Source organism: Oculina patagonica, chromosome 10 (genome assembly GCF_052425735.1).
Source record: "Oculina patagonica isolate OP01 chromosome 10, crgOcupat, whole genome shotgun sequence".
NCBI classification, from domain to species: Eukaryota; Metazoa; Cnidaria; class Anthozoa; order Scleractinia; family Oculinidae; genus Oculina; species Oculina patagonica.
The window spans coordinates 1,841,694-1,855,335 of record NC_135767.1 but is presented as its reverse complement, the minus strand read 5'-3'; the positions used below and the strand labels follow the sequence as shown (position 1 = coordinate 1,855,335).

At 38.3% G+C, this 13,642-nt stretch overlaps 1 protein-coding gene across 3 annotated transcripts in view; it reads left to right on the top strand.

Annotated features, from left to right (window-relative positions):
• The first annotated feature begins 1,470 nt into the window (after positions 1–1,470).
• Positions 1,471–13,642, top strand: part of LOC144628601 (uncharacterized) — a 16,380-nt gene continuing 4,208 nt past the window's right edge. Inside the window, exons 1-5 of one of the 3 annotated variants that reach the window (XM_078486720.1) lie at positions 1,471–1,606; positions 7,518–7,664; positions 8,432–8,649; positions 10,948–11,074; positions 13,628–13,642. The exon at positions 13,628–13,642 is cut by the window's right edge and continues 202 nt beyond it. In XM_078486720.1, the coding sequence (XP_078342846.1) occupies positions 7,520–7,664; positions 8,432–8,649; positions 10,948–11,074; positions 13,628–13,642 (505 nt within the window). In that variant the 5' untranslated portion in view covers positions 1,471–1,606; positions 7,518–7,519. Of the gene's footprint in view, positions 1,607–5,861; positions 6,137–7,485; positions 7,665–8,431; positions 8,650–10,947; positions 11,075–13,627 lie in introns of those variants that run through there. The other 2 variants (XM_078486722.1, XM_078486723.1) reach the window with 2 other exon arrangements.

Below are 13,642 nucleotides of genomic sequence, written 5' to 3'. Positions count from 1 at the left end.
TGCTATCAGCGATCTTACCTTGCCTACCACAAAACCAAAACCAGCCTTACCGACCCAACCCATTGTAACCAGAAAGAGATTAGATCAGAACACGATACCGGGAACTTGCTGCCATGCATAAGTTACCTCTGTATAAATCATCAATCGTAGTCTATCCTTTCATACGTATGGCTGGACGAATCGAAAGCTCAACTTATAATGTAACTGCTTTGATGAATCAAAATCCTAAACTCACAAACGAAATGTAACTCCTATTAAAATTAGTTTGAAATCACAAAGCTTGTTGGCTCAAGGCATGTAATGAAAATTAGGATTTAGGTAGGAAAAGCAGGTGAAGAGAAAGGGGAAAAACTGATCATCATGGCTATATGTACACGAGACCGGTCCCATATTGTTCCGGTCGGAGGCCGGGTCTGCTTACTTGGGACTGTTCTTTCAGTTATGAGGGTCTGTTCACACGGGAACGCTCAAAGTGCTCTCGGTCCGGATTCTTTGGGATGCTCGTGTGAACATGGCCGAAATTGCACAGCCACACTTTAACAGACCTAACAAAGGCCTGGTCCACTGACTTTGGGACCAGACCGACTCCAAACCTGACCTGCTTTCTGGCACGTTAAAAGATCTGAACCGGATAGGGACTGGTCCGGGACCGAATCGGGACAGGATCGGGAAAGGATCGGACGGTATCAGGACGGGATCGGGAAAGGATCGGGACGGGCTTGGGACGCAGTAGGCATGATGGGACGGGTTGCACGTCTCGTGTGAAGGCGAAAAGCTTATTCGTTCCGATTTTAGGCCGGAACCATTTGGAACAAATAACCTAAGAAATTATTGTAATGATAGGTAATCAAACTCTCCCAACTAGAACAATAAATAATGAATGAAGAACATTGAGTAAGGAGAATTCGTACCTTGACACAAAAGGTTTTACAAATGGTAAAAGTTCATGTAGTTTTGCCCCGTCACAAGTTTCTTTTGGCAATGACGTCACAAATCGGCTCACTTCCAAAACAAAACATCATTAGGGGATTAAATTCTGCCAAAATATTTCCTCAATTTTAGCATTTCATTTTATTGCATGTTGCTGTGCTTTGTTGGTATGTATAAACCGCTAAGCCATTCTTAAGACGGTCCATTAGTGCCTGGGCCATTTTTATGGGTACGTTTTAATAATGTACTTTATCACTTTTGTTAGTGCAGAAAAGAATATTATTTCACTATTTACCCATGATATTGCCGTATTTTCAATGTATCTTACGCAGCTGTTAATTAAATATCGGCATCAGATACAAAACAAAGAAATTCTCGGTCTCTCTGATAAGCGACGGAAGGCAAAGCTGTCATAAAAGATTTCTGTCCGTGATAAAATCGAGAACCAATTGTCAATTAGAAACAAAGAAATGATTGTTTTAATTAGCATATTCTGACCATCTGCGGGGTATTCTTCATTTTAAAAGCTTAAAATATCGGTCCTGAAGTATTTTTTTTTATAAATCTGTCAGTATTCTAGATTCGAACGGATGCTCTGAATCGCTCTGGGTCGTTTTTGTAGCCAGAACAGTTGATTGCGATTTGGGGAGATTTTTCTCACAGTCAGGACAAAAAGGTAAGTTGGTCTCGTTTAAGTACATCTTGTATTTTCAAATAGGTTGTCCCACAAATTAGCAAAAGGCTTGCTTATCTTCTACATAACATATTTAACATTCACTTTTACGTCTTGTTAAAAGAAAAGCGACTTGGGTAACAGCAAATCTTTTGTAATGAAGCAGAATAAAAGCACAGTGAATTATCAAGCAATAGCCTTATTTTTTTAAAAATGGCTAGTTGTCGTTTCTTTGTGTTTGCTAGGAAAAAGAACAATTACTACAAGAACTCGAAGCTATCGAAGAACACTGTTATACAAAAAAATACAAAAAATCTTTGTAGGAAGTTAGACAGCTTTTAGCTAAGATTGCATAGCGAATATGTCAAGGAAAAAAGAAACCCGAAAGCTAATATTTATTAAGCGCCAAACAATATTTTTCGCTGCCAAAGATAATTTTCAGCGATAGCAATTCTAGGAGTATGTTGTAATTAGAAGTAAAAAATATTCTACTAAAATTATTTCGCAAAACAATGCTTCTTTTACTTTTCTACATAATGGTAACAGAACAAAACTACATATAACGCAGATATGTTATTGACAAAGTCTGTGCTAAATTTACTTTCAATGCAAATAAAACCTTTTGCAATGGGGATATCAAATTATGTTCAAATATACCGCGGCGTTTTTGCAATTAACACTGGTGCTTGGCAAACGTATCGAAAAATATCCCGCTAAAAACAAAAATGTTATTTATACGTTAAAGGTTTTCTCACATATATTTATTTGTACTGCTGTTATCATAGTAAGAAACTCAAAATACTGAGAAGGTTACTTTACGAAGATCAGCTAGGACAGTGCTAGGTTAATTCAACTTAACAAAATTTGCTTCTACGGAGGAGAGAATACTATTCAAGGAAATGTTCAAGGCTACTCTAAATCCATTTCTAAATTATGTTTACACATCAAAAAACTGGATAATAACCAATTTCCTACACTGAAAATTATGTGACGGTCCGTTCACAAATGATACATGGGGGAGTTAAATTTCAGTGTACCAGTTTGTTGAAAATTGAAGTGCAACAAATACATATAAGAAATCTCATTTCCAATTTTCTCTTGAACTCAATTTTAATTTTATCCTTCCCCTTGGCCAAGCTGAAAAGAAATTTAAACCCCATATCCAAAGATTGAAGAAAACCCCTCCAACTGGGTTGTTTGGGACCCTTGGGGAGACGAGAAGGTGCTTGATAAATTGAAAATCAGTCAAGATATGGTGTCAGAATAGACCGGAGGCCTGAAATTTAAACTGTGTAAAATAAATTCCTACTTGATGTTTAATTTCATTATGGAAAATTCAATTCTACAAAAACCTAACAAAAAACAATGAATGTTTCTGTGCAAAACAGTTTTAATCCATGGCTTTTTAACTCAACAATTAAAAAAAATGGTGTGGGGGGGGGGGTGGGTATTAGAGGGGGGGGGTGGGGGGGGAGAGAGGGGGGGGGGTAAGAGGGGGGGGGAAGAAGGGAAAAAAAAAAAAAAAAAAAAAACGGGGGGAAAGAAAAAATTTTTTAAAAAAAAAAAAAAAAAAAAAAAAAAAACAAATTGTCGGGGGGGGGGGGGATACGGGGGGGGGAAAGAATTTTTTTTTTTCGGAAGAGGGGGCAAAAAGGGGGGGGGTAAAAACGGGGGGGCTTATAACCGGAATTCTACGGTAATTAAAACTGTGTTGTGAACGGGGGAACAAAGTGTACAAGAGCTGTAGGCTTAACGTAAGAACATTTATTTGGGTCTTATTTCAATTTAAACCACACAAAAGTTTACCTAACCATAAACTGTTGTTTGTTCCCTTAACAGCTTTTCGTTTCTTAATCGATATTGTGTAAACTGGTATGCATTTAAAATGCTTAACTTTCTCTAAAAGGTGGCATTACATTTCACTAACAATATGGCTGTGAATAAAGAAAATGTTAAGTGGAGAAAATGCGAAGCATGCACGTACAAGGCTTGAAGACCTTGAATCTTATGAAACCGGCAACAAAATCATTAGTTCGTATAGTGTGCTCGTCCGGGTGAGAGTAGTCTCAGTAGTTCGGTGAGTGTTTCGCCTAATAAAGTCGGTTTTGTAGTTGTTCTTTAATGTAATGAAAACAGGGTCAAGGTATTTGTTTTCGTCAGATATTTAAACTGTCCGGTGTGTCACAAACAATTTGTGCGCTCATCTTGTCAAAGTCTTCATAGTCGTAGCTTTGTGGAAAGTCGGGTTGTAGGATGATTCTTTCAGTCAATCTGTCATTATGCGTGGGTTTTCTGTACACTGTCGTTCGTAGTTCATTGTTGTCACGGCTTACCAGACAGTCTAGAAAAGAACGTTTTCCAGTTTATTCTGAATCACTCTGGTAAACTGGATGTTGTTGTTCTGTTCGTTGAGGTGTTTGTGAAAAGCTTCGATCTCGTCTTTGTGTACGGTGGTAAAAGTGTCTTCAACATAGCTTAGCTATAGGGGGATTGTTTGAAGGCAAGTTGCAAGGGTGCGTTCCTCGATGCTTTGCATCACAATTTCTGCGAAAGTAACAGAAACCGATGACCCCATGGCTGTTCCGTGCAACTGCTTGTAGTGTTTTCCGTTGTACTGAAAGTAAATAGACGTAAGGCAGAGGTTCAGTAAGTCCATGATATTGTCAGTTGGTAAATCACAACTATTTTGTTCACGGCTCGCTATTGTTATTTTGTTCAATCATAATTATTTTGTTTTTGTCGTCAATATTTGTACTTTTAGAATCTAGTTCTTTTTCAGGTTACACAAAGAACTTTCTTGACTCAACCCACAAAGACCATGATATTTTAACAACAGGTTTATTAGTTTATTTGTTGTGTAACGATGCAATATTTAAAACAATCTGTCCAAAATCTTTGAGATTTATATTGTATAAAGTTAACGTAGTCAATTCACTGAATTAGGTCAAGGAGAAAACTGAATAACTATTATTTTACCAAAAAGTGCACTATTAATTTCACTTTCCAAAAGCTTGAAATTGTAATAATTTGCAGGGAAATAAAATAGTGAATGATTTAGGAAAGTTTGCGATGCTTTTTGATGCAAACAGCTTTATAAACCAGCATGGCGGAATCAATAAAGATGTATAGTGAAAAGCAAATGATTAATAACCATTTGACTTGTATGTTTATGAAGGCTCTGAATTCAAAACTTGAACCATTTAATTTACTCTATTCTGCAATTTCAAATAAACTAAAGCCTTCACTGATTTTACACCTGATAAAATTCAAATTTCTATTGTTCGTTATCAAACATACATCGGTGTTGATTGGCAAAGGGGATTGTGTACAACAAAACCATCAAAAGAGGCCTACAGAGCTTTATGAACTGGCCATTAGGCATTTTTTATTCCAATAATTCGTAGAAACATCTAACATCTTTTTCTCTTTACAACATTCTCGTTCCCAGAGCCCGCGTCCCCCAGGACCAGCGGTCATCATTGTCAAGCATGCGCATGCGCGGACAGGTGCTAAGAGGAGAATCGTTTACTAGAAGATATTTCATTATCAAATAGGAGGCAATATATAAATGCCTAAAAAGTCCTTAAAAATATCGGGACTTAAATTGAATTTTATGTATGGCAATTAGGTAAGAATTCGTACTTGAGATAAGGTTACAAAATTAAAGATTTGAGAAAAAAATTAAGCTCATCCAAATTAAATTTGGATAAGCTTGTTAAAAGTTATTCATAAATGCAGGGGAAAATTAGTTTTGGATGCTAGAACGTCTCAAACAAGAAAGATCTTATATCTTGGAAAAAGAAAAACTAATATTATATATAGCGGATTTTATAATATTTGAACGACTCTCGAATTTTATAACGATAGTCAATTTTGAATTTTCGAATAAATGGCGAGCATTTCCCATTATGTCGTGTACATTTATGAAATGCGTATTCTAAGATTAGCTGTACAGAAGAAGCGCCGACAATAGACATTGATACAGGGAAATTAAAATGTGTCTGCCGTTTGACATTTTGCATTTAACAAAGCCACCCTGTTAAATTTTGGGCTGTATATGTTTGTTTATTGCTGAGTGTTTTGTTCAGCCCATCGCTTGAAAAGAGAAAAGTGAATTTATCATTTTACGTCAAAAGAGAAAAACCGAACGGTGGGGGTGAAAATAAACTTAATATGAAGTGTTTCAAATTGAAACAATAATTTTATTTTTCCATTCTTGATTTCAAAGCTGGGTTATGACAGCCCTTTTGCCTTAGGACATTTGGAATAATGGTTTTTCCTGTGTTTAGAATGTACATGTCGAAATCTGCTAATTACTGTTTTCAAGAAAATTACTTATCTGGCGAAAGCTTTTCCTGGTTTCATTTCCTTGGAAAAGCGGATAAAAATAGTCTAAAAACTAGACAAAAGCAATAAAAATTCGTCTGGTTGGGGAGCGTTTTGTGCTTGAAGGTTTGAAACTCAGCAAGGCTTAAAGGCTAAATACTATGGACGCAATTGTTTCACAAGTGACACATTCGACGGTACCGGTCAGTATAGGGAATATAAATCATCTACAGCTTTTTCTAATCGATGTTGTAGGAAATATTTCCAAATCAACACTTTAAAAGATGTGTTTTTGTAACTGGGGATCGTTAAGTATTTTCTTTAGTGCTTTCTGCTGTTAGTCAACTGACAGCCGAATTCATTTGTACGTGTGATGGCTAAAATGGCTTCTTAGACATCTTGAAATTTAACTGAACTAAATTTTTCAACTTAATTGTTCGTAACATGTCTCAAATTTCACTTATCATAAGCACCCATGTTACTTTTTTGGTTTTTTAATACATCTTACAATTGGTGTTTTTCATCTTAGTTTTAATCAAGGTTTCCTTCGATTCACTTCAAAGGACATTCTGTACATCGTAAAAAGGACATGATATGTCCCTGATTTTCAATGTCAAAGCGCTTTGCGTTTCATAATCATTTTTTTTTGTTTCAAATAAACAAAGTGTGCCCTACTGCTTGTAAGGTATAATGTCTTGGTCCAAATTTAGCCGAAGCTAGATGAATTAACAGCTTTACACATCCGAGACAAACGACTTAGATAAGATATAATACAGGATTCGACCAAAAAGATGAAAAGATTACATCGAACATGTTAAGGTGAATGTTTAAAAACTAATTCAGTGGTCATGCTTACAAGCCCGGAATTAATTATACAGTTTGCACTTAAGTTATCAGTCACTTGATTCTCATTACCTAGTACCTGACAAGGTTTTGATACTTGTTTTAGAAACTAAGTGTTTATATGCAAAATATTTTAGTCTTTTTCGTAAGTGAAATTTGTCTGGATTGGTTCAGTATTAAAAAACGACCAAACTGAAAACTTGACATTTTGAATGAAAAATCGTGACTTTGATGACATCTGAAAAACGGCCAACAACACAACACAAACGGCCAACCATATAACTGATAAATGAATACGGCCTTAACCATTAAGGCCCCCGTAAACAAGGAAACGTCGTTTCGGAAACATCATTGCTGGTTGCGGAAACAATTTTTCCATGAATGTTTCCTTGTTTGCGCATGAACGCACGCGGGCACGCAAAAGCTAGTTTTATTTCTAAGATGCAAAAATTGTTTCTGACTTTTTCATTTTTTTCCCGGGGGGGCCCCCAGGGCGCGCAAAAAAAAAAAAAAAAAAAAAAAAAAAACAATTATTTTTTTTTTAAAAAAAAAAAAAAAGAAAATTTTTAAAGAAACGGGGGCCCAAAAAATTTTTAGTGCCCCCGAAAAGAAAAAAAAAAAAAAAAAAATTTTTTTTTGTAGTTTGAAAAAAAAAATAAAAAAAAAAAAATCTTAAAAATCCTCCCATTAGAACTCTTCTAAAATGATTGTTTATGACAAATCAGATTTTTTCTTTTATCTTCAGAGATGCAGAGGCTGTGTCTTGTTTCAGTAGCTTTATTTGCAATCCATCAACAATACTTGCAGCTGCGAGTCGAGGGAGGATGCCCAACAAATGAAAATAACGAAAAACAGAACTGGCATTTCGCTGTGTTCCAAAACAAAGAAAAAGGTACATTGATAACTTAATTGACTTAAGGCGTGCTGGTCCAGTGCTTAGTGCGTCAGACTCCAACCGAGTAGCCTGGGTTCCAGTTCAGGTCGTGGGTGCTAGCTTTGCTTTGATTTCTTGAGCAAGACAGTTAACTGACAAAGTGCATGGTGTGAAAGTATTTGCATTTTTTCAGGGCAATATTATAAAATGCTAGGAGCTAGCGTGCGTTGGATCAGCATCTCACCCCTTGAGAGTAACAAATGGCTTCATGCTATGCTGTTAATTTTAATTTTCATTTCTTGGTGTCAGCAGTAACACTGAACTCCGAGCTGTTTGTTATTGGCTTGTCAGATAACTTCTTTATAAAGATTGCGTGCATCAAAATTGCAGAGGCCTAGCTCTGATCCTCCATCGTCATTTTATGTCAGGTCCCAGTTGTTCAAAGGATGATCGCGTGAATAACGCTATAGCTATTCACCAAATAAATCACTATCCAGTGAATAACGTAGTTTGTTCTGCCAACGCTTATCCATTGGATAGTGATTTATCCGGTGGATAGCGTTATTCACCATTGGATAGTGATTTATCCGGTGGATAGCGTTATCCACCCTTCGAGTAAATACAGGGCCCAGAATTGTAACGTGCAGTGTTACGCACAACACGTTAGGGGTGAGCACACAGTGCTATAAATTTCGCACATGGTGGCGCGCAGTGATGGACTGTAGGTCTGGGCCTTAACACCTTTAATCATCTTGCGTTCATAACTCTGTCCTTTTCTTCAACAGGTAAAGCGTTAAAAAATCACGTGTTCCACTCAAGAATCGTTCGATCAGAAATAGAATGCAGTTTGACCTGTTTGCGTCATGCGCAGTGTCAATCGTTCAACTACCAAGATAACAACGTGGGAGCACGCCATCTTTGCGAATTAAGCGACCAGTCAAGATTGACAAGATCACATGACCTACTACAGCGAAATGGGTTCTCGTACTACGGTTCTGAATTGGTAAGAAGTACAAAAATGTGCCATCCTTTGATCATGAATGCTTACAAGGGATATCTTTGCGGGCTCGTTTCTTTATGCGAGACATACGACTTGTCCCCAGTAGGCGAGTCAAAAACAGCATGTGTTACATGGAATAAAGTTAGCTAGCCCTCCCCTCCTTTCCCCTCGCCAACCAACCACCCCCACCCCAAACTGTCATTGATTGGACGGTGGAGATATTAACTCAAATATTTTTTAGCCAATCTCCCGGTTTTCTCAGTATGTAACAAGTACTGGTCGCAGTTTATTTCCCGCTCAATGCCGAGACGAAAGTTGACTAGTTCACAGTTAGTTGGCAAATGAAGATCGAGGTTTCTTTTTTAACAATAGAGTGTTTCTGTCGAGGAACTATCGGCTGATAGTTGCCCCGCGAAAATTTGATGTTCTTAAAACAAATATTAGCCCGAGAAGCGAAGCTTCGAGGGCTAATATGCTAGTTTTAAGAACATCAAATTTCCAAGGGGCAACTATCAGACCGATAGTTCCGAGACAGAAACACTCTATTGTCTTTGGCGTACCACAAGGATCTGTTCTTGGTCCTCTACTTTTTGCATTGTTCTGCAACGATCTGCCAAATATAACCGATGGTAGTGAAGGAGAGCTTCACATGTATGCTGATGACACAACCATCTACGTCGCGGCCACAAGTCCGGACAAGGTAGCCAACGTGCTAAATTACATCTTACGGAAATTATATCGCTGGTGTTGTCAAAATTTGCTGACGCCACACCCGGGAAAAACAGAATATATGCTGCTATACCGAGGATCATTTACTGGCCCTTTACAAAGCATTAAGCTTGGGGAAAATAACATCAGGCAAGTCACTTCAGCAAGGTGTCTAGGTGTCCAAATAGACAGTGCACTCAAATGGAACATTCATGTCAAAGAACTGTGTAAACGTTTCACCCAGAAACTGAACCTTTTGAGATCATTGTATTTTTTGCCAATTCCTGCGAGAGTAGACTTTTATTTTAAAGTAATTTTACCGTCTGTAATGTACGGTATGATAGTCTGGGGGTCGTGTGGCTCATCACTTTTTAGTGACTTAGAAAAAATCCATGTGCGTGCCGCCAAGATAATTTTCGGCTTAGACTGGTTCACCCCTTCAGAAGACGTACTGCGTCAAGCAAAGTGGATACCATTGAGGCAAATGTACATCCGCAGGGTACTTTGTTTTGTCTTCAAATGTGTATCTGGAGGTGCTCCGGTCCAATTACAACACTTGTGGACGGAGCAGAAGACTAATTACAATCTTAGAAGGAAAAATTGCTTGTCAGTACCAAGACCAAAGACTGACTTTCTCAAAAAGTCGATTACTTATGAAGGGGCCACATTATGGAATTCTTTGAATAACGAGGCCCGCCTTAAAGAATCGTTGGCAAGTTTCAAGGGTGCTTTGAAAGTATTAGGGATTTAGAGGCTGTGTATTTTTGTTTGTTTGGAATGCTTAGTTTGTAGTCTTTATTTGTTATTTAAGGGTTTAGTTAGCTTCAATAGTAATTTGTAAACACGACCACATCAGCTATGCTGCAAAACATTTATCGTGTATAAATAAAAGCTTTTATTATTATTATTATTATTATTATTGTTCACCACTAAATTTTCTTCCGCGCGCACATACAAAAACGAGCATCGTGAATTATTTTTACTTTTCAGGATAAAAAACTCAATTAAAAGCCGAAATTTAACAAACGAAACAAAACCAAACAAGAAACCCACCAAATGCAGTGAATTTGGTTGGGTTGTTTTGTCTGCAGGCACGCTTGTTTACAAAAAAATGCACGGGTGCGCTCGGGAGGGCACTATGGGCTGATAGTGCCCTCCGGCGGACGGGCACTATCGCGTCACGTGTTCAATTTAAACCAATCAGAATTGGAGAAAATTTAGTGGTGAACTATAACGGCTGATAGAAACCAAGAGCGAGCCGTCTATAAGCATAACTCAGAGACCCATCAATTCAACAACAAAAAGTAAAAATGGTTTATTAATACCTTTTATTTGTGATTTCGGCAATTTTACTTGCGCGCACTCCCAGGGAAGTCTTAGTATTGAAAATTGTGAGTCTGCCTACCAGCTTGTCGGACACTGGGTTATGCTATTGGTCATACTGATGTAGCTGGTTGACCGAAATGACGATACACTAGCTGGCATGTCTTGGTGCAAGTTCATACAAAGTTTAAGTTTCCCACACTCAATAAATATGTGTGCGCTTTTCCCCACTTTTAACTAACAGTGAATTCAACACGCTTGTTGTCATAGAAACCGTGCTTACACGTGATTTGTCAGCACGGCGGCACGTGCAATCCGGTGTTTGACAGCATGGTGTCTCCCTACTGCTGTCAGTGTGAACAGCGTTACACCGGTCAACACTGTCAACATCTTAAGGGTATGTATTACGAATCATCACTTTTTATTTCTGATTTTTTGAGAGATTTTCAGTCGAGTTTCCTAAGCCCAGGGAGGCGCGGTGGCATCATGGTTAGCGAGCCGACTCCGGAGCGGACGTTCCGGGTTCGAGCCCTGGCCGGAGTCACTGTGTTCTTAAGCAAGACACTATTCTCATAGTGCCTCTCTCCACCCAGGTGTATAAATGAGTACCGGCGAAATAATGCTGGGGGGTACCCTGCGATGGACTACCACCCCAGCAAGGGAGGAGTAGAAATATTCCGAGCTGCTTAATGCTATCGAAACCGGGATAAGCTCTGGCAGTATGCGCCACTTGGCCCTTTTTCCCCTAAAACCAAAACCAAAGTAATTACTCTGGCCAATCACAAAGGACACAGGGATTCCGGTAAACCAATCAAAACTTGAAGCAAATACATGTAGCCGACGCAAAGTGCGGGAAAACGCGAGCAAACGAGTCACGATTGGTTTTGGTTTCACTTCTGATTGGCTGAGAAAGTGGCGCGAGATTTTGACAACCAATCACAGAGCGTAATAAAAGCAGACACCTTATAATCATTCCTGGATGAATGTAATGTTGTCCACTGGAGTTGAAGGAGTCCAGTAACGAAAAACGTATCAAGAAATGCGTTTCAACTTTGATAACAATAGGCTTTGTTTAACAAGCGAAAAATGACCCTATATGGCCATTTTTGAACAATGGCGCAACAGCTTCAGAACACACGAGGGATTTGACGAAGTTTCCGATTAGCATACGAGCGGGAAATTTAAACGCTCGGAAAGATCGAAGAAAAGACAAATTCTCCTCGGGAGGGTGATACTGGTAGGTTTTGTTCAGTGAAAATAGCGACGGCGCGGGGGACGGGTAGGGGCGACAGTTTGAAAGTGCCTTGAGAAATTTAACCTTAATTTTCAATTTTTATCGTTCGTTAAATGTTACAATCTTAGCTTCCCTCAATGTTAACTATCCTTTACTTTTTCGATTTTTAATATATTATTTCCCCAGTTATCTACCTCAATATTCAGATAATTATTTAGTATTTGAAGGGATTCTTTCAATTTAAAACAATTTCGCACTGAAAGCTTTAGTTATCCTGACACAGCTCCTCAAACTACAATCACAAAAGCCGCGATGCTCTTACCATGCACCTTCTAGGTGTGTGTTTCGAATGTGAATCAAAAGATCACAGCTTAGAAAAGTCCTGTGATCTTCAGTAAGACCCAGGGGGGGGGGGGGTACTCCGACTTGTAAATGACGGGGATGATGGAATGAAGGCAAAACTCAGGGCCCAAAAAAATCCCTAATACCCAAAAAAATCCCTGGACCAAAAATAACCCCCCAAAAAATCCCTTGTCAAATTACCCCTAAATTGCCAGGAGGGGAAATAACGCTCGAATTTGTTTATTCATCATACCATAAATACGCCAAGGCCGCGCCAAGGCACTTTAGTTCGTTTTTAATACCCAAAAAAGTCCCCTATTTGAATCAAGTCACCCAAAAAAATACTTGCCAAATCTTCCAACCTAAAAAAATCCCGGAATCGAAAATTTCAAACCCAAAAAAATCCTTCGATCACCCCCGTTATTTACAAGCCCAAGTACCCTAGATCTGTAAGATCTAAGTACCCTAGATCTGTAGATCTGTAATCTTTTTTTAGAGAATACCAATTCAATATACAGCTATTTCAATAAACGTTGTCGGGTCAAAGCTTAAAGCTAAAAGGCAATACCGTATGGCGTTCTGGGTATTCACTACAAATTTGCATATAAGGTTCATTAAATGCACGAATTTGTATTTCGCACGTGGAGAATTCACGAGTTAGTTTTCCTTCTCAGGAGGCCTTTCTGTAGCTTTACTTGCACTGTCGCTTAGCTTTGACTTTTGAAAATCCTTCTAAATTTCAATGTGGCTAAGAGCACCTTGTTTCACATCTCTGAAGGGAAAGAAAACGTGCAAATTCCCGTTTGTCATGTCACTACATATTTTAGTATTCTGCACGTGGAGTTGCCCTCTTTTTCTACCCATACTGCCTTTCAGTCTTGTCTTTTAGCTTTAATCCGGACAACGTTAACTGAAATAGCTGTATACAGTAATTTGTTCTTGCCCCTATACAGTATAAAGGGATGCTTGCCAAGTTGTGGACTCTTCCTTTTACTATCATTAGTAGAAACTCAGCCGTGTTCTGTTAGAAATCTGCTTATCTGATTGGTTCTCCCATTTTTTTTTTATTTCTATGTGTGCGTTGCTCTTTAAAGGGACAAGTTCTCTTACTTTATGGCTTTAAAGAATATAAAATTGCTTACTTTGGACTGCAATCCTTTAGAGTTGCTACTAAAACAATTAGACTACTCGCCCTCGTTTTCTATGAGCGATAGTCAACTCGGCTGCGCCTCGTTTAATATTCACTCATAGAAAACTTGGGCTCGATCGTATTCTATTTGTTAAATAGTTCCCGCAATCTGTCTTTTATGGTTTATTCTTCTCTTTATATCATTATTAACAACTTTTCAAACTTTCTTTCTATCTCTCCGGCAGGTTTTCGTTTCACCA